The sequence below is a fragment of the Aspergillus neoniger genome (assembly GCF_003184625.1).
Source record: "Aspergillus neoniger CBS 115656 unplaced genomic scaffold BO87scaffold_23, whole genome shotgun sequence".
Lineage (NCBI taxonomy): Eukaryota > Fungi > Ascomycota > Eurotiomycetes > Eurotiales > Aspergillaceae > Aspergillus > Aspergillus neoniger.
In genome coordinates, this window is record NW_020291151.1 from 429925 (window position 1) to 446428 (window position 16504).

The 16504-nt window shown below is 50.8% G+C and overlaps 6 protein-coding genes across 6 annotated transcripts; 3 read left to right on the forward strand and 3 right to left on the reverse strand.

Moving 5' to 3' along the window:
• Positions 1-2266: 2266 nt before the first annotated feature.
• gprD lies at positions 2267-3726 on the reverse strand. Its single transcript, XM_025617816.1, has 2 exons — positions 3042-3726; positions 2267-2979 (listed from the first exon to the last, which is right to left on the reverse strand). Exons 1-2 carry the CDS (start codon positions 3609-3611, stop codon positions 2296-2298), a joined length of 1254 nt encoding a protein of 417 aa, XP_025478118.1. The 5' UTR covers positions 3612-3726; the 3' UTR covers positions 2267-2295.
• A 2941-nt stretch (positions 3727-6667) lies between these two features.
• On the forward strand, positions 6668-7630 carry aspf13 (allergenic cerato-platanin Asp F13). Its single transcript, XM_025617815.1, has 2 exons — positions 6668-6895; positions 7006-7630. Exon 2 carries the CDS (start codon positions 7035-7037, stop codon positions 7482-7484), a length of 450 nt encoding a protein of 149 aa, XP_025478119.1. The 5' UTR covers positions 6668-6895; positions 7006-7034; the 3' UTR covers positions 7485-7630.
• Positions 7631-7722: 92 nt separating this feature from the next.
• BO87DRAFT_378130 (NADPH-adrenodoxin reductase) lies at positions 7723-9535 on the reverse strand. The gene is made up of 3 exons (XM_025623734.1): positions 9207-9535; positions 8708-9142; positions 7723-8648 (listed from the first exon to the last, which is right to left on the reverse strand). Exons 1-3 carry the CDS (start codon positions 9510-9512, stop codon positions 7776-7778), a joined length of 1614 nt encoding a protein of 537 aa, XP_025478120.1. The 5' UTR covers positions 9513-9535; the 3' UTR covers positions 7723-7775.
• Positions 9536-9787: 252 nt separating this feature from the next.
• BO87DRAFT_408107 (uncharacterized protein) lies at positions 9788-12446 on the forward strand. Its single transcript, XM_025626123.1, has 3 exons — positions 9788-10154; positions 10223-10414; positions 10470-12446. The coding sequence occupies exons 1-3, from the start codon at positions 9975-9977 to the stop codon at positions 12219-12221; spliced, it is 2124 nt and encodes a 707-aa protein (XP_025478121.1). The 5' UTR covers positions 9788-9974; the 3' UTR covers positions 12222-12446.
• Positions 12447-12491: 45 nt separating this feature from the next.
• Positions 12492-14581, reverse strand: BO87DRAFT_378132 (Lectin C-type domain protein). Its single transcript, XM_025623735.1, has 2 exons — positions 14419-14581; positions 12492-14348 (listed from the first exon to the last, which is right to left on the reverse strand). The coding sequence occupies exons 1-2, from the start codon at positions 14476-14478 to the stop codon at positions 12570-12572; spliced, it is 1839 nt and encodes a 612-aa protein (XP_025478122.1). The 5' UTR covers positions 14479-14581; the 3' UTR covers positions 12492-12569.
• A 280-nt stretch (positions 14582-14861) lies between these two features.
• On the forward strand, positions 14862-16310 carry BO87DRAFT_440179 (Sec62 family protein translocation protein; the record flags this gene model as incomplete). Its single annotated transcript, XM_025627956.1, has 3 exons — positions 14862-15342; positions 15394-15950; positions 16010-16310. The coding sequence occupies 3 exons, from the start codon at positions 14862-14864 to the stop codon at positions 16175-16177; spliced, it is 1206 nt and encodes a 401-aa protein (XP_025478123.1). The 3' UTR covers positions 16178-16310.
• Between the last annotated feature and the right edge of the window lie 194 nt (positions 16311-16504).

Here is a 16504-nt window from a genome sequence, read left to right on the forward strand (position 1 = left end):
AGCGACTACTCTGTATACAAGGCAGAATGATCGACAACACCACAAGTACGACTCCTCCCACCAATAGCTAGAAAACAAAGTAGACCACCATAGTAGAGTGTGTTATAGTGTCCTGCAAGTAAACCATATACTTCGAGGTTTTAGACAGTCAACCGTTAGCGGATACATATCACGCTTAGGTTACATCCCGTCTATTTACTAACTTAGGTGCTTATGGTGCCCATAATATTCATTCTAAAGGTACCAAGTACAAAGTCCATTACGTTAACAGTCTACAACGCTACTCTCAATATACACTCTTCTCTTTACAAGACTAACTACTTACACCACCTCAATAACACATGCAAACATCCTAACTACTCCATATACTCCGTCCAAACAAACCACGAAAGAACAAACCAAGAACAAATCCCAATACAAACCAAATCACTAGTCCCCAACTACCATCTAAAGAGCTAGCAGCTTACCCCTTTAGCACCCGCTCTCCAAATCCCCGATATCCCGAACCTAACCTACTTTAGTTCCCCCCTCTCTAGTCTAGCTCCCTCTACTATTTACTAGTTTGTAGTCTCTGTCTAAAAATCAGGAGCATTTAAAATAAATCAGCCTTGGCATGCATGCAACACCCCCGTCGGGGAGAAGGAAAAATCCCACGGGGGGAAATGGAGGACGGAGAGAGTTCCCGGTGACCTCGGGATGATCTTTGACGTTCATCATTTCCATCTAATCCAATTCGAAGGAATTGGATTAGAAATAAGTTAGTAGAGTAATAGTGAAAGTACTGTAGTAGACTAGTTACTGGTGGAGATAGCTGCCTGCATATACTAACTACTAAGGAATTGCTCGGTTGTGTTGTGTGGCTTGCGTTAGGTAGATTGTTATGGGGAATGGGTTATATTGACCCGGTGGGGATTTAGTTTTGGGGGCGTAGTTGCAAGAAGGATTAAGCGCGAGGGCGCGGACATGGCGGGAGGGATAAGTTCCCAAGTCGCTTAATATTGCTGTTGTGGCGTTAGTTCTGATAATTGTTCGTTTATTTTTACTGTGTTGTTGGATGTTGGTGATAAGTACATATGTAGAAGTTGGTAGTAATCATGTAAAGATAATTGTGGTGTGGCAGTGTTGTAATTAATAGTAAAAGGTGGTGGTCATCTCTCCCACAGTGGCGAATGACCGAACGACAGTATCATACTACTTTAGGCAGGCTGTTAGTATAGTCAACCTAGTCTTACTAGTGTTTTCAACTGTGCAGGAAAAAAAAAGCAATTTCTCCTGCATGGAAATATTCTAGCCAAACCCAAATACAAAAAGTAAATACTACAATCTTTCCTAGTAATAAACTTCCAACATTATTCCATCCATCCCCTGTGTCGGGTTCTCAGGGTTTCCGGCCGACTGTGTCTCTACAAAGTACTTAGTCTACGTACGGATTCTATCTCCAACAATATTTTCCTTTTCGGCTAAAGGAGCAGCAAACTTACCCAGTACCACTCGTACAAAGCGGCATGTCCCTCCCACTCAACCAAAGTTCCAGCATCCTCCTTCCAACTGCGGAGATGGAAACCAAAAAAAATGTCTGGACCATCCATCCATCAACCCATTAGGAGTATGACGGAACAATCCGAAGGTTCCTAGGAGGAGCGAGCCCTGGTCGGGAGGAAAGTGACTAACACCGAAACAGAAATTGCTCCATTGGGCAACTCGGGAAAAGCGGACCTGGGGCCGAACATAACTCCTTCCACAGGCTGGTACTCGCACGAGAAGAAGGAGGGAAAAAAACAAATTAGCAGTCTCGCGTGGGTATGAAGCTAAGAAACCTTAGCTACGCGATCCGATGCTGTGGAGACTACCTTTCCCCCAAACCGGCTCGCTCAAGCTTCGATCTAAGTGGGGATGGTAGGCGCTGATCTTTATGCTGGAGGCGCGTGAGAGGTGCTGATTGGCTGGAGGAAGGGCTTCACGGACGCTTCGTATTGTGTGGTGGATGCTACGCGTATTTGGCTGAAATTGAGGGTAATTATTCGTCGGACTAGTTCATGTCAATCTTTTAGGGGAGCTGAGGATTTTCGTCAAGATGAAATTAGTGATTATCTTCAATTAGTATAGTATGTATATACTTAGATATGATGAGTTGTCATGGGGTCTCTCGTAATAGGGATCGTTGCATAGTGTATGGAAATATGAAAAAGGAAAGGAAAAAAGAGAAGGAGAGAAGAAAGGTATCAGAAAGAATGTAACGTGGTAATGAAATCGCACAGCCATCCGCCCGATTTGCTGAATCTCCACCATCAACAATCACCCGCTGTGGCGACCTCCCTTCTGAAAGTCTTCCGGTTCCGCAGGCTCGTGCGAAATCTCGATCGTCGTCTCCTGGTACACTCCGTGGCCCAACTCGGCCAGCTCCATGTCCGTCTTGCGCACAATATCGTCTGTAGATGAATCGCGGTCGTCTCGGACCGTGTCGTTGATGCTCTGCATCCCCATGCCCCGCCGGAATCGGGATCCCATCCGCACTTTCTTGCCATCCCGACCCGTGGTGATGTGTGTCTGGTATGCGTTTGATTCCGTGTAGTTGTACATCCGATCCGTAGTACTGAGTTCGGTTTCGAGCAACAGGTGGCGGCGAGTGAGCGTGTACACAAGCACATCGACGAAACCCGACAACGCCATCAGCGAACCAGCAACGGCAAAGTATGCGCGACTGGGGACGATATGACGTGCCGTTGACATGCGTCCGGCGGCTAACGGCAGGGATAGCAATAGATAGACAAGCGGGTAGATAACCATGTAAATGACAACCCGGTTCAATCTCTTCAGGTTCTCCTGGTGGTTCTGCCGGAGCGTGGCGGATTGTTTCATTCGGCGTCGCAGGTAGAAGAACATGAGACCGTAAAGAACGACCGTGCCGAATTCTGCCAGGAAAATCCATAGATAATGCACCCAAAGACGTTCTGTTTCGTGGTCGGGACCGATCCAGCACTGCAAGGCAGGGTGAATTAGTGACCTTTGTCCATCTGTATCTCATCTTTGCGGTCGCTTACCCAGCCAGCTTCGGAAATCACAAACGTCTCGGAGCCAAACATTCCAACAGGAATCAATCCTAGAATAATGATAAATAGCCACAGCCCAACAACACCACCCACAAAGATCGGGAACGGTAATTGTCGGCCTCGTAGCACAACGGCACAGGTGTGAAGGGCAATCGCCAGAACGAACAACCCACTGCCGGGATCGCCCGTTTGAATCCACCATCCTTGAAGAACGCAGGGTGCACTGGGGTAGTAAACATGACCCTTTGCTACCCAGTGGAGACATATCAAGAAAGCCGTTGCTTGTTGCAGATCGACCAAAAGGAGGTTGTAAATGAGAACGATATACTGATTCTCCGCCAAAGGTCGTTTGTAGTATTTGCGCCAGAAAATGAAACGGTAGGTAAGGAATGACAAAAGGCCAAAGGCCGCAATGAACGAAAAGAGTGCAATCACACCCATGGCAATGAACCCTGCTCGATCGCTACCCTCAACTACCTGGGTTGTTGAGCGACTAGCGAGGTGCGTGTGGCCAGCACCATCGCTGGCTAGCAGCCGTGACAATCGTAGTAGAGCGAGCATTGTTCATCACCCTGAACTGTAGTTTCGAGGGGAAGAATGTCCAAGGGTCCAAGCGAGGCTCGGAAACGAGTGACAGGCGGCGTGCGTCTTATATCCTACCATATAGAAGTAAAGGTTGGAGCATGTCTTGCGGACCAGAAAATGGGTTCCTATGGATCAAAAAGTCTGGGCAAGGTCCCGGCCCCATAAAGGCTTTTTGCAGTATTTTTTCTTTTACCCGTTCTTGTTATTCAAGTTTGCTGTCCCGCATGAGAAAAAAAAAATAAGATTTGGTTAAGGGGCCACAGATCGCTAGATAATCTTCGGGAGGAGTGCGAATGAGCAAGGATGGCCAGTTTTAGTGAGTAGTAGCGTGTGCCGGAAAGGGACCGAAGCTCGCATAGTGAATGTTTTAGTGGGATATAGTCCGCACGGTCTCTACACCAGACCCACCTCTGGGTCATGGTATTCTCCACCGTGCATCCAACAGTGACTCAAGAAAGTGGTCGAACGTTCCCACCTTAGTGTGCAATTGCCGATCTCCCAATGGTCTGGGAAGGAAAGGGGTGATTGTGCTTAGATCGTTGACCTGAGAGCCTCCATGCCATGTGGATCAACCATCGGATTCTGCTCCCCGGCGTTTACGGGGTAAACACCTTGGTGCAATGTGGCGACACACAATTGAGGATTATTGGAGGTAGGTGGTGCAAATGTACACAACAGAATTATCCTGAGTGAACTATTTCGGCCCGGTATAATGCATCCGCCACTTCGGGAGTGACAGACTCCCCTAACGTTTGCCTGCAGTCGAGCTAGACTAAGGGGCGGAAGTATTCTTTTGCAGAGTCGCCTGCAGTAAACGGTGATGATCTGCAAGCGTCTTATTAAGCAGTGTTGAGGGGGCCCCTGGTGCTTCCTGGGCCATCTCGGTGTCGCGCAGACCAGGGAAGTGGTAGATGATCTCCGAACTACGATCTTTAATCAGACGGAAAGAACCTTCCGACGCGGAGGCCTTCACCGAGCACTATGAGAAAAAAAAATGAACGCAGCCCTGATTGGATATTCCAGAACCAAAGAATATCGGATCAACAGTGCGTCGACTCGAGCGCTGAGGCGGCACACGGTAGAGTTAGCGTGACGGCGCGTCGAAAGAAAGTTATCGAGATCCAGAAAGCTGGGACCAATAAACCCAGCGGTAAAGACTTGGGAACCATGTGCCTTCCTTTACAGGAAGGGATGTCGTGCTTTGTGGAGTTTCCAATTGCACATAAACCGTAGAGAATCAGTGAAGTTGTGCAACTGTGGAAGATGAGGAAGCTGGCATGGAAGTTAAAGCATGGAGGAAGAGAAGTCGAGCATTGACTCCTTTTGGAAGTCACCTGAGCAGTAATGAGCCTCATCACCATTCAGCTTCTGATTATTACTTCCAGCCTCGCTCGCACATTATTGCTGGTAATAGCAACAATCACAAGCTTACGAATGGTCCTTCATCTCCACCTCCCGCTCTTCGGTACCAATTGTTCAGCTTGGCTCCATAGTTGCAATATTGCCCTCCAGTTATTCGCACCCACCTAGAAGTTTATCAGGAAGATGATTTTCGGAGCATGGACACACCTTGAGCTGTTCCTGGCTAAATCAAGATCTCCACGGCACTGATTGAAGAACGGCCGAGAAAAAGAAATAATCTGCAGCTGTACCCCGTTGCTGGGTGAAGATTTTCAGGAGAGAACGAGCATTGGGTAAGAGTGGCCGAAAGCTTATTCTTGTCGATTCATGTTGCTAAGATGCCGATCCCATAGATTCGATATGACTTAGTGATTCGAACCAAGGACAGCAGCGGGGTATAGCTGAATGGGCACGCTAATCTGATGAGCTCATTCAAGGCCTTTCGACGGTTCTGGAATGGCCGTGCTGCAAAGGCTGATGGAAGGTACTGTCCGGCCAACTCCTAGCACAATCTTAGAACCATGGTTCGTGCACAATGGTACCTCTCACCATGGTAGTATCTATAAACTACTATGCTTGAATTGACCTTCCGTCTGAGACATCGTAGGTATTCGGGCCTGGCATCTGAACGCAAACACTGAGGGACTGTATGCGGTAGTCGTCAGGGATCTACATCAGTCACTTGGGATCTGCCGTTGACTTGGTACGACTTGGGTAAGTTGGCAGCTTTCATCATTCGGCCATGCGGATGAGTCGCCCAATTGCTGTCTCGGCCCATGAAAGCATCGAAAGGAACTTAAACACTCGTGGCTGAGACCTCGTCGTATCGGCAAGAGCTTTGTTGAATATTAGCCGAGAGCGGCCTCATAAGGTCTTAGTCTCAAATTAATACTAAATGTTTAGACCTTAGCCTCGCCCAAGCAACGGAACGTGTGTCTATTCTTCCACTTCGAGAAAGCATTAGCCAACCTGTGTATACATACCGGAAAGCTCACAGGCCTGTGTTCCGATTTTCGGATCCGGAAGGATTGATCGACAACAAGCTACTCTTGACTCCAGGGCTAGACATTCTTTCTGGGAGCCTCTCTGTCTTGGCATACGAATGCCCCATTTAATGCGCGTGGTTCGTGAACCTTCTATTTCATTAGTAGTTGGAGAAGGTCTGATTTTAGAACATTGTAGCCAGTTCGGATGCTGCAGGGTTCCAAGCAACGCTCGCATATGCTGGAAGCCACATTTCACATATTTCGAACGCACCGGATGCTGGTTTTCGCTAATGCCCGATAGGGAACTTCGGCTGGTGGCCGGTAAACTGCGGGCTTCAAAATGCGTCGCTTGGCGGGCTGTTGCATGACCCCGACGTGTCCGAGGCATAGTCGTGCCACTTGGGTACTATGAATAGGACCTTTGTCTTTGAACCGACTATCTGCACAGGACAAGTCACCCGTCTCCTCCCAGCCGGAGGTCCCGGACAGATGACAAGGCTCTAAGGCTGTATGTCTCATTCAGGGTCTAGCCGTGCCATCTCTTATTGGCTCGGACGCTTCACGGCGCGAATACTGCGCCCCCGCATGTCTCTCTCCGCTCGCTATCGATGCAGTGTTGCCCGCCATTGATGGGAGGAATGTCTCACTTCGGGCTTGTGCTTCGCAGATCTATACCCCTCAATGGCCTCGTATAGCAAACAGATGTGATGTCAGTGACTATGTTTCTATTCAGGGCATCAGGCCTCCCGTTTCTATGCCACAGTATGGAGCCTTGGCCGCCTTGGGTAGGCAAGGCCTCCCGGGAATACTCATTGCCATTTCACCGCTACTGCAACTTCAAGTGAAGAGAAAGAGGGGAAAGAAAAGATATAAGTAGCTTGACAAACCCCAGAGATTCTCCTCTTCATCCCAGATCAAGCATCTATTCTACACTCAAGAACAAACCACTACTACCATACACAATCTCATCCATATCTCACTAGTATCATATCACCACCACTCATCTACCACAATGAAGACCTTCACCACCATCACATCTCTCCTCGCTCTCTGCTCCTCGGCCCTGGCCGCACCAGTGGAAGCTGCTGAAGCGGCTGGCACCACAGTTTCTGTCTCCTACGACACTGTCTACGATGTCTCTGGAACTTCATTGACCACCGTCTCCTGCTCGGACGGTACCAATGGCATGATCAGCAAGGGCTACACCACCTTCGGCTCTCTTCCGGGCTTCCCCAGAATCGGAGGCGCTCCTACTATTCCAGGCTGGAACTCTCCCAACTGCGGCAAATGCTACGCCTTGACGTACAACGGCCAGACAGTCAACATTTTGGCCATTGACGCCGCACCTGGTGGCTTCAACATCGGCCTGGATGCCATGAACCAACTCACTGGCAACCAGGCCCAGAACCTGGGTCGTATTGACGCTACCTACACCGAGGTGGATGTCAGCCAGTGCAAATGAACGCCAAATTATTGAGCATTGTGCTTGGGAGATGATATCGGGTATTGCGGGGATTGGCTACGATGGGATATGATTTCGGGGTTACGATTGATACGCTTTTTTGGGATACTTTCCTTTATCTTACCTACTGTTAATAACATAATACGGAGCGTCAGCATACGTACATACATACATGTCAACATAGTGATCGATGAGCATAACTACAGAAGTTTCTGTAATTGAATTGAGAGATTCTAAGGTCATTTCTACTGTACATCATTGTCTATATATACACACGTTCATGCTACAACATCACCCCAATACCTCAAGCATCTCCTCCACCCTCCCAAACTTATCCCGAATTTTACCCTTCTCCTGTCCACGCTCCCGTTCTGCACGATCAATGCGTTCCCAGTCCGCCCACGACGTAGCCCTCAAACCCCGCTTCTCAGCTTCAGGACGGACACCCTCCCAACCAAGTCCAGAGCTATAACCCGGCGAGTTCAACAATGACGCTTTACCATCCTGACCAGCCACATCAGCAGCAATAGCATCAGCCGTACTAAACGCATCCATCATCGTCGTAGCAATGACGCCTGTAGGGCCACGCTTGACCCAGCCAGCGCAGTAAAGACCCGGCAGATGCGAGATCAATGATCCGTCGGGGAGCTGTTCCTTGTCGCCGGTGTTGGCTGGGGTGGTAATTCTCCCGAAGCCGTCGTTGGGAATCACCCCGCGGCGTTCGTCGAACTGGATACCTAGGTCTTCTAGTCCGGGTAGTGGAAGGGACTTATAGCCGACACTGCGGAAGAAGGTGTTGGCGGGGATGTTGACCTCTGCGCGCTTGCCGCTGGATAGGTACTTGGGTGTCACTTTGGCGCTGGGGAGGAAGGGATCGGAGGGGTCGAGCTCGTTGCGGGCGAATCTTACGTGGGAGAGGCGGTAGGGGTGGACGGGGGACCAATGTAGACATTCGGGAGAGAGGAGGAAGTCAAGGGACCAGGATTTGGCGGAGGTGGTGGGGTCGTTGGTTGATCCTTTTGCGAGGAGTTGGATGAGTCGTTTCTGGGCTCTTGGAAGAGCGGTCATGACGTCTTCCGGGGGAAAGAGATTCTTCGGGACTGGGTCGAATGCTACACCTGGTAGTTGGAGCAGTTCGCGGAGTTCTTTGATGGTGAATGCAGCCTGAAGCCGGAGATATGTAAGCATGTGATAGGAGTAGTACTCGGGTCAATAACCCGTACCTGCATCGGTCCTCTGCGGCCAACTACCCGGACACGCTTGACTTTACTCTTTGACAGCTCCTCAATAGCATATTCGGCAATATCCGTCTTCCGCAGGGTATTCACATCCGACAACAAGATTCTGGCCACATCCAGGGCCACGTTTCCTTGTCCGATGATCACGGCGTCTTCACCGGCAGTCAGGTCCGGGGCAAGATCACGGTGTTCCGGAAGGCCATTGTACCACCCGACAAATTCCCGAGCCGAGTAGACGTTGCGGATTGCCTTTTCACCAGGTATTCCCAGTTCCTTGTCCTTCGGGGCACCGTATGCGAACAGGATGGCATCGTAGTGTGGCTTGAGAGAGCTGAGGGGGAGGGTTTCGCCTAGTTCAACATTGCCGATGAAGTTGAAGCGCGGAGATGCTGCGACTTCGGTGAACTTCTCTTCGCAATTCTAGAGGCCGGATAGTGTGAGCTTGATTGTCCACGTCTTCTGACTCATAGCATAGCGGTCTTACCTTGACTTCTGGGTGATCAGGGGCAACACCGTATCGCGCAAGACCAAATGGCACCGGAAGCTTCTCGTACATGTCTACCGAGGCATTGTCTACCTTGGAGAGGAGTCGATAAGCCGCATAGAAGCCTGCCGGGCCTGACCCTACCACGGCCACGCGGAAAGGCCGCTCATTCTGAATAACCTGGCTGTACTGACGCGATTGAGCTGTCAATCGTGAGAAGGTCTGGCGCTGAGAATGGCGCACAGACACGCGGGTAATCCGCGCCGTGCAATGGCCACATATATAGGGAGCACGCTGAACATTCATTGTGCAGCAAAACGAGGTGTGAGGAAAGAAGCAAAGCCGTCGGACCGGAGGAGAGAGTTAACTCCGAGGCGCGATGACATAAGAGGGTCCAACACGTGACTCTTATCAAGGCTGGTTGCCGCGCCGACAATCGCGTGTTGACGATCCTCCCGATCAACCCGTGGATGGAAAGCCAGTAGTCTCCGGCAGATGCACGGTGGATGAGTGCATGTGCTGCTGCTGCTTTCTTGCTGTCGCTGCTGCTTCGTCTCCATCTTCTGTCACTCCACCCGTCCCACGGTTCGTACCTCTCTTTCCGTGGTATCTGTCACCACAGAACCGTCCGGCTATCTATATCTAGATAGCTGTCTAATCCGACATTCTTTCTTTAAGCTTAACAACTCGTCTGTGCACATTCCTTTCCCCCGCTCGTCGCGTGGGTCAAGCCTTCGATATTAGATTGAGGCTTTCACCATAGCGATCATGGGCGACAATCACGACTCTTCATTCCTTTATGGTTACGCTTCGTCCAACCGGTTCTACGGTTCGCCCGAGCCTCCCTTCAACCCGAAGGCTGTGACACAAGCGAGCTGGACTCGACCGGAGCCAAAGCCTGAGTTAAAAGGACCATTGGTTGATCATGCCAATACCCTTCCTGATGTGGTATGTGCTTTGCGGCTTATTCACGAACCTCAATTGGACAACATTCGCGTACTAATAATCTATGCAAGCAATGCAACACGCCTAGCGCCAAACCGCGATGGACGCCAATGAGTCCAAAAACAAAGGGGCGCGTGGTCTATGGTCGCAAGGTGCAGCTTGGACTGCGCATACTCGCTCTTGCCGGAGCTATCGGATCCCTGTTCTGTTCGATCGTTATCAAGAATGCCGCAATAACCGTGATCTGGATTGTCAGAGTCGGGGTAAGTGATGCGGCCAGGTTATGTGACGTTGAGCTAGAACCTAACTCCCTTCAAGCCAGCTGTCGCAATACTGCACACTCTCTACGGCATATATACTTTGAGTCGCTCTTCGATCACAAGGCCTCCAGGGTCGCAGGCTAGCTACATGTTCTTTGCCGCAACATTCGATCTAGGCCTGATCCCCTTCTACGTTTTCGCAGCCTACCTAGGTTACGGGCAATATACCAACAACGCATACGACTGGACCACAATGCTAGGTTCTAATGTTGAGACTACAACCAAGATCGCAGAGACTACGTTCTTGCTGGGTATAATCAACGGTGCACTTCATGCGATATCCTTTGGAATCTCCATATTCTTGGGTACCATCTTCCGGAAGATCACCCGGCTACCCCCAGATATGAACCCGCTAGAAGACAACTTGACTGCACGTCCATTCTCACGGACCAAGTCCGAGATAATTGAAAAGCGTGCCAGCAAATCTACCTTGGGCTCGGACAATATTTCTAGTGAAGATCCACTGATCGGTGTTCCACGAAGTGTGCCTTTCATGGAGACTCGCAGTAATCCATCCTTCAACGACGACTATAGTCGATTCCCCCCTACTTTCACAGACAGAACGCCGCCGCAGCCTACTCGCTCTTTCCATCGCCCATCACGCATCGACACCATCCCACATCTACCTTTCCATCAGCCAAACGATATAGATGATGCTACAACTATCGCGTCGCCTATCGAGAACCCAGATATCTTTACCAGGGCAACTACATCAATTCCGCGTGGCGCGCCGGTTCGCGAGCCATCTCCCGATCTTCCCAACAGATCGCAATGTGTGAGCCCTGCCTCAGAGAATTGGATTGTCTATCCGTCTCGGTCTACAACTCCCGTGGAGGAGGCTAAAGACGAACACCCGGCTCCTCGCGACCCGTCCTCTGTATACAGCCGTGCCGAAACCCCAGCCTCATCAAAGGGCGGTGTTATGGATTGGTTCAGTCCACAGCGATATGGTTTGAATATAGGTGAAGCCATCAGCGAGAATAAGCGCGGGGAGTACGAGTCGGTTGCGGCGAATGAATACTATGGAAACGATGATGACGTTCATGACATTCTTTACCGAAGCGGATTTTACGATAATGCAGAGCAAGACCTTGGCGACCACCGGATTGACATCTTCCAAGACCACGAAGAGCTCGACGAAGACACGAGAAACTCCCTGAAGGTCAATCCATTGGCACTGAACCCGCCCTCTCCCCTGCCGAAGCCGGACATCGTCCAGAATCGCACACCAAGCAATGGGCGTATGGCCCTTACTGACATACCCAATCTTTCTCCCAAGCCTCCTGCCGACGAGCCGCTTCTTGATAGTCTGCAGAAGAAAGGAAGTTTCTATGGAGAACTCCCGGACCAATTCGGACTTGACACCCCACGAAAAGTCAGCCGCGACCAGTCGAAGCTCACTCCAAAGAATAACAAGCTCAGCATCAAGAAAAGCCAGAAGTTCAACGCCTACGGCGCACTTAAGCAGCATGACGATGGTGACCTCAATGGCCTTGGCATTCCCTCTGCAGACCCGGTGACTATCGACGGTGATCGCAAAGGTCGCGTCGTCAGTAACTCAGGAGCTGATGCCACCCACGCCAACTCTTCATTGTCGTATGGAAACTACATCGCCGGATTGGGAGTGGGAAGACGGCGGGACGTCAGCGGCAAGATTGCGGAAGAGGGCCGTGTCGAGACTACCAAACCAAAAAATGAGAACACAACCCCTATCCGAGCAGCCGGATGGGCTCGCTTTGCGGGTCTATAGCACTGATATGCTCGGAGTGGAACACGCATAAGAAAAAAGGAAAAAGCATCTACGACTATTTCAAGACGCGATGCGTCTTCTTTCATTGAATTTATGAGGCATATGGATATGGTTTGCACATGTTGGACATGAGGATCTTCTGACGATAACTGATGTGATTTTATGTTTGTTTTATTGGTGATACTCCCCACTGTTTTTACTGTAGACAATCACGTAGTAGCTTACTAGCAATACCATTCAAAGAATATTGCAATGTTTCATATTACTAGTATCTTATGATTTTTCCGAATTCGGAGACTATATACAGCTATAATACACAAACATACAATGAACAACCACAATACCAAACTACGAAGGCACCCCTTCATATTCCCATCCCTTGATCACCCTCTTATTCCTCCTCGAATTGCGCCGGTTGGCATTACATTTTACAAACAACGTCAAAGCAGCAATAATACAAATCACAATCCCAGTAATAGCAGCCACCAAGACCGTCCGTCTCTCCAGCTGCTGCGGATCCGACGCATACGGACACTCCTGATCAGGACCCCCCGTTACCCAACAAGACTCCACATCGATGCAATTCATATCTAACCAGACCTTGGTCCTGTTCGGAATTGCAGACGTTGGGTCGAGAACGTCCGTTCGTGTTAGCAGGTACTGGTACAGATAGGTGTTCTCGAGACCGGTGCGTGGAATGGCAAAGCTGGTGTTCTCGGGACAGCCGTGATCGTAGGCGTCTCGGAAGGTGTATGGCGCTGAGGATAATTGCCACGTGAAAGGGTTGTTTCCCACGCGACATGCGGCGTAGCGGACTTGGCTGCAGTTGATGGCACGCCAGTGGCCGCTGTTTGTTAGGTCTATGACGGCGCAGCGGTCTGTGGCGCTGAAGCTGGCGGAGGATGAGTCGGCGTTGGCGGGTTGGCCGACGGACCAGGCCCAGGAGCTGGAGAGGGAGATCTCTGTGTAGGGTTCGGGGTCGGTGTCGGCGGTTTTGTTGAAGAGGGTGTCGTTTAGTGTGGGGGTGAGGCCGCATGCGGTTAGGTTCGAGGCCACGAGGGACATTGCTGCGATTGTCTGGCTTAAGCCTTCTGGTATAGGGATGTAGTCGGATATGGCCCAGGAGTTGTTGGCCTGGGATACGGCGGTCGCGTCGGGATCATAGAAACAGCCAGTGTCGACGCTTCCGTCGGAGTCAAGAGATACGGATACCGTTGAAGTGAGATATTTGGAAGGAAAGATAACGTCACTCATGTAGGATAAGTTGTAGTCTTGTAGCTGGGAGTCGATGGTCCCGTAGTCAATGAGAAGGCGCTTCTCTTGTGCTAGTTGAAGGTACTTCACGCATGGCCAGCCATCAGGGGTACTTTGGTCGCCGTTGGGGTCCTCATAAATGGTGAAGTACTCGATAATGGGTTTGTAGCCGTCTTCGACCTGATACCATGATTGATTCAGGTTGGCGCGCTCGGAAGCGAGGGTTGACGGCGTGTATATGTAAGAAGACAGATGTTCATCGAAGAGATAGCTGACAGATTCGGAGCCTGTGGGAAGTTGCGATCCAGTCACAGTCGATGCTGCTTCGTCGGGACTAGTCGCGCTCCCAGCCGCATGCAGATTAAGAGAGATGTATCTCGTATACACGGTCAGCTCGGAGGTATACGCCTGGAAGAAACCCCAGAACACATTGATCAGGTCGGACAGGTCGAGATCCAAAGAACAGCGGTACGGACCCATTTCATACAGGACCGAACCCGACGATCTGGCTACCGCAGTGACAGTGGCTTTGGTTGTCTCGCTCGTTGTCGTTGTTGTAGTCGTTGCGGTCGTCGTTGCGGTTATTCCACTCGTCGCAGTTGTCGTTGTCGAAGAAGTAGGCGATATCGACGACACAGTCACAACGGGGACATCCGGGGAGAGCGACAGCGGGCAGAGCATCCAATCCCGTTGGTCAGACGACCAGTAAAGGTCGACGAGAAAGCGGCGGTATCCGATGACTAGTAAGTTGGAGATGCACTTGCCCGCTGCATCCCGGTCGTAGACATTGTCGCCAAAACATGCCGCGCGGAGTGATACGGCGGATGTGCTGACAAAGTTGATTGGAATCTGGCCAGCTACATCTCTTTCGCTCTGGAACATGTCAGTAAGCGGAATGAACCTACTGTATAAGCGCATTTGCGCATTATTGCGCGCAACTTACCAGGAAGACGGCCGCCTCCGTTGCATTCAAGGCGACATCTGAGGAGAAACTCAAGGACATGGGGCTGCGAACTGCAGGCAGCACACCGGAACTCGAATCACATTAGTCAAAAAGGAGTGGAGTCTGCGTGGAGTTGCCTGATATAGTGAATGGAGATGATGAACGTGAGGGGAGATGGATGCGCCGAGTGGGTGAATGGAAGCAGAACGGAGTGCGGAGAAGAAGGCGGTGGACGGCGACCGGGACCCTGACGGCGCAAGTGGAAGGGCAACTGGAACACCATCTGGCCTTTTCATCTCCCGCCAACTTCCTGCCATCTCATCCATCGCCCACCCGAAACGTCCACTCGGTTTCTGCAAGTCACTGCGCTGTGCGCTCTTGCATTTCTTTTCTTCCGGAACCCTTCTAGTTTTTATATATAAAAAACTACACACTCCTTCACCATGGCGGCGCCCGGCCAGCCGTCACCCCAGCAGATTGCGGCCATGCAACAGCAGTTCGCCGCCGAAGCTGCTAGGCGCGGAATGACCCCCGAGGAATTTGCCAAACAGCAGCGCGAACAGCTCACTGCAGAGGCAGCCAAGCACGGAATGACAACCGAACAATATGTCACTCAGTTGAGAATGCGAGCTCTTGCCGCTCACCAGAGACAAGTCGAGGCCCAACGACAAGCTGCTCAAGCCCAAGCGCAGGGCCAGCAGCCCCAAGCGCAAGGGCAAGCACCTCCTCAATCGCCAGCCCAACCAGGACAGAACCTGCCTGCACCTCCACAGCCCCAACCCCAGCAGGTGACCCGGCAGGTCCCTGTGAACCCTAACAACCCTCCTGATCCGAAGGCGCTCGCCGTTGCTGCGTTCCTGCGGTCGCAGAACCTAAAGACACGGACATGTATCATGGATGGGCAGCGGAAGGAGATGTTCAAAGGTATTTACTTTTTATTATCATATGTGCCTTGAAAATACTCATAAATACCAGTGAAACGTGCCATCCGCGCCATCGAGTCCCCAGCTTACGCCAAGGCGGCTGCCAAAAAGAACTCTCTTCTCCCTCCAGTCACCGACCGCGCATCAGCAGAGAACGTCTTCAAGCTTCTTCCCCTATCCCTTCTTGCTCTGCGCGTGACTAAGGTTGACCCCCATGCGGGCCACAACCACGGCAAGTCCAAGAACCGTGTCAAGGGACTGTGGACGGTGCGCATTGAGCAGCACCAAGAAACCGATCCTATGATGCACTATGTCTGGCTGTGGGAAGGTCCGCAGTGGAAGCAGAAGGTCATGGCCGCGGCTGTAGTAGCAGGAATCTTCGCAGTGGTGCTCTTCCCTCTGTGGCCAATGATGCTGCGCCAAGGTGTCTGGTACCTGAGTGTGGGCATGATGGGTCTGCTGGGATTGTTCTTCGCTATGTCCATTTTCCGTCTTATTCTGTTCTGCATCACAGTCATTGCGGTTCCCCCTGGTCTATGGCTGTTCCCCAACCTATTCGAAGATGTCGGATTCGTGGACAGTTTCAAGCCCCTGTGGGGCTGGCAAGAGGTAAGCTAACCTACCATGGCACCGCAGACAGAAACACACTCTCTAACCTTTATATTCAGACCAAGAAGAAAAAGTCCAAGAAGTCCAAGAACGCAGGAGGCGAGGAACCTCAAGCCGTAGCCCAATCCACTCCATCCGCCACCACAACAGCAACAGCAGCCCCGGATACTTCAAGCACTGTAAAGCGAGACCTTGCGCCGCGCGTGGAGGAAGTCACCGAAGAGTAATCGATGTACCTTGATCCTATACAATTGACTGCGGAAATCCATTGAACCTTCATCCTACGCATGTGGGAGATACAACCTTTCATGGTAATCTCTTGCTTCTAATCATATCCCATCTTATCCTTTCATTTCTGTACGGTAACTCTTGCACGTCCTCGCTTTACACTTCGGTCGCATTTTCCCGTTTCCATTGTTGCTTAGTTAGGTTAGGGGTATTCGGGTTTTGGGTTTACAGCTCGCTAGCACATGATTGAATCATTTCCTACTCTTAGCACAAAAACATATGTGCATGCTCGGCATGCGCGTAGTGATACACTGTCGTGGAATTCA

What these genes read in the sequence shown, in the direction of transcription:
- gprD (XM_025617816.1), bottom strand. Translation starts at nt 3,611, where the DNA reads ATGCTCGCTCTACTACGATTGTCACGGCTGCTAGCCAGCGATGGTGCT. An exon ending in TGATTTCCGAAGCTGGCTGG is followed by an intron (nt 2,980 to 3,041) that starts GTAAGCGACCGC and finishes CCTGCCTTGCAG; the next exon opens with TGCTGGATCGGTCCCGACCA.
- aspf13 (XM_025617815.1), top strand. Translation starts at nt 7,035, where the DNA reads ATGAAGACCTTCACCACCATCACATCTCTCCTCGCTCTCTGCTCCTCG.
- BO87DRAFT_378130 (XM_025623734.1), bottom strand. Translation starts at nt 9,512, where the DNA reads ATGAATGTTCAGCGTGCTCCCTATATATGTGGCCATTGCACGGCGCGG. An exon ending in CTGATCACCCAGAAGTCAAG is followed by an intron (nt 9,143 to 9,206) that starts GTAAGACCGCTA and finishes TCCGGCCTCTAG; the next exon opens with AATTGCGAAGAGAAGTTCAC. An exon ending in GCCGCAGAGGACCGATGCAG is followed by an intron (nt 8,649 to 8,707) that starts GTACGGGTTATT and finishes CTCCGGCTTCAG; the next exon opens with GCTGCATTCACCATCAAAGA.
- BO87DRAFT_408107 (XM_025626123.1), top strand. Translation starts at nt 9,975, where the DNA reads ATGGGCGACAATCACGACTCTTCATTCCTTTATGGTTACGCTTCGTCC. An exon ending in CCAATACCCTTCCTGATGTG is followed by an intron (nt 10,155 to 10,222) that starts GTATGTGCTTTG and finishes AATCTATGCAAG; the next exon opens with CAATGCAACACGCCTAGCGC. An exon ending in TCTGGATTGTCAGAGTCGGG is followed by an intron (nt 10,415 to 10,469) that starts GTAAGTGATGCG and finishes ACTCCCTTCAAG; the next exon opens with CCAGCTGTCGCAATACTGCA.
- BO87DRAFT_378132 (XM_025623735.1), bottom strand. Translation starts at nt 14,478, where the DNA reads ATGTCCTTGAGTTTCTCCTCAGATGTCGCCTTGAATGCAACGGAGGCG. An exon ending in CGGAGGCGGCCGTCTTCCTG is followed by an intron (nt 14,349 to 14,418) that starts GTAAGTTGCGCG and finishes GACATGTTCCAG; the next exon opens with AGCGAAAGAGATGTAGCTGG.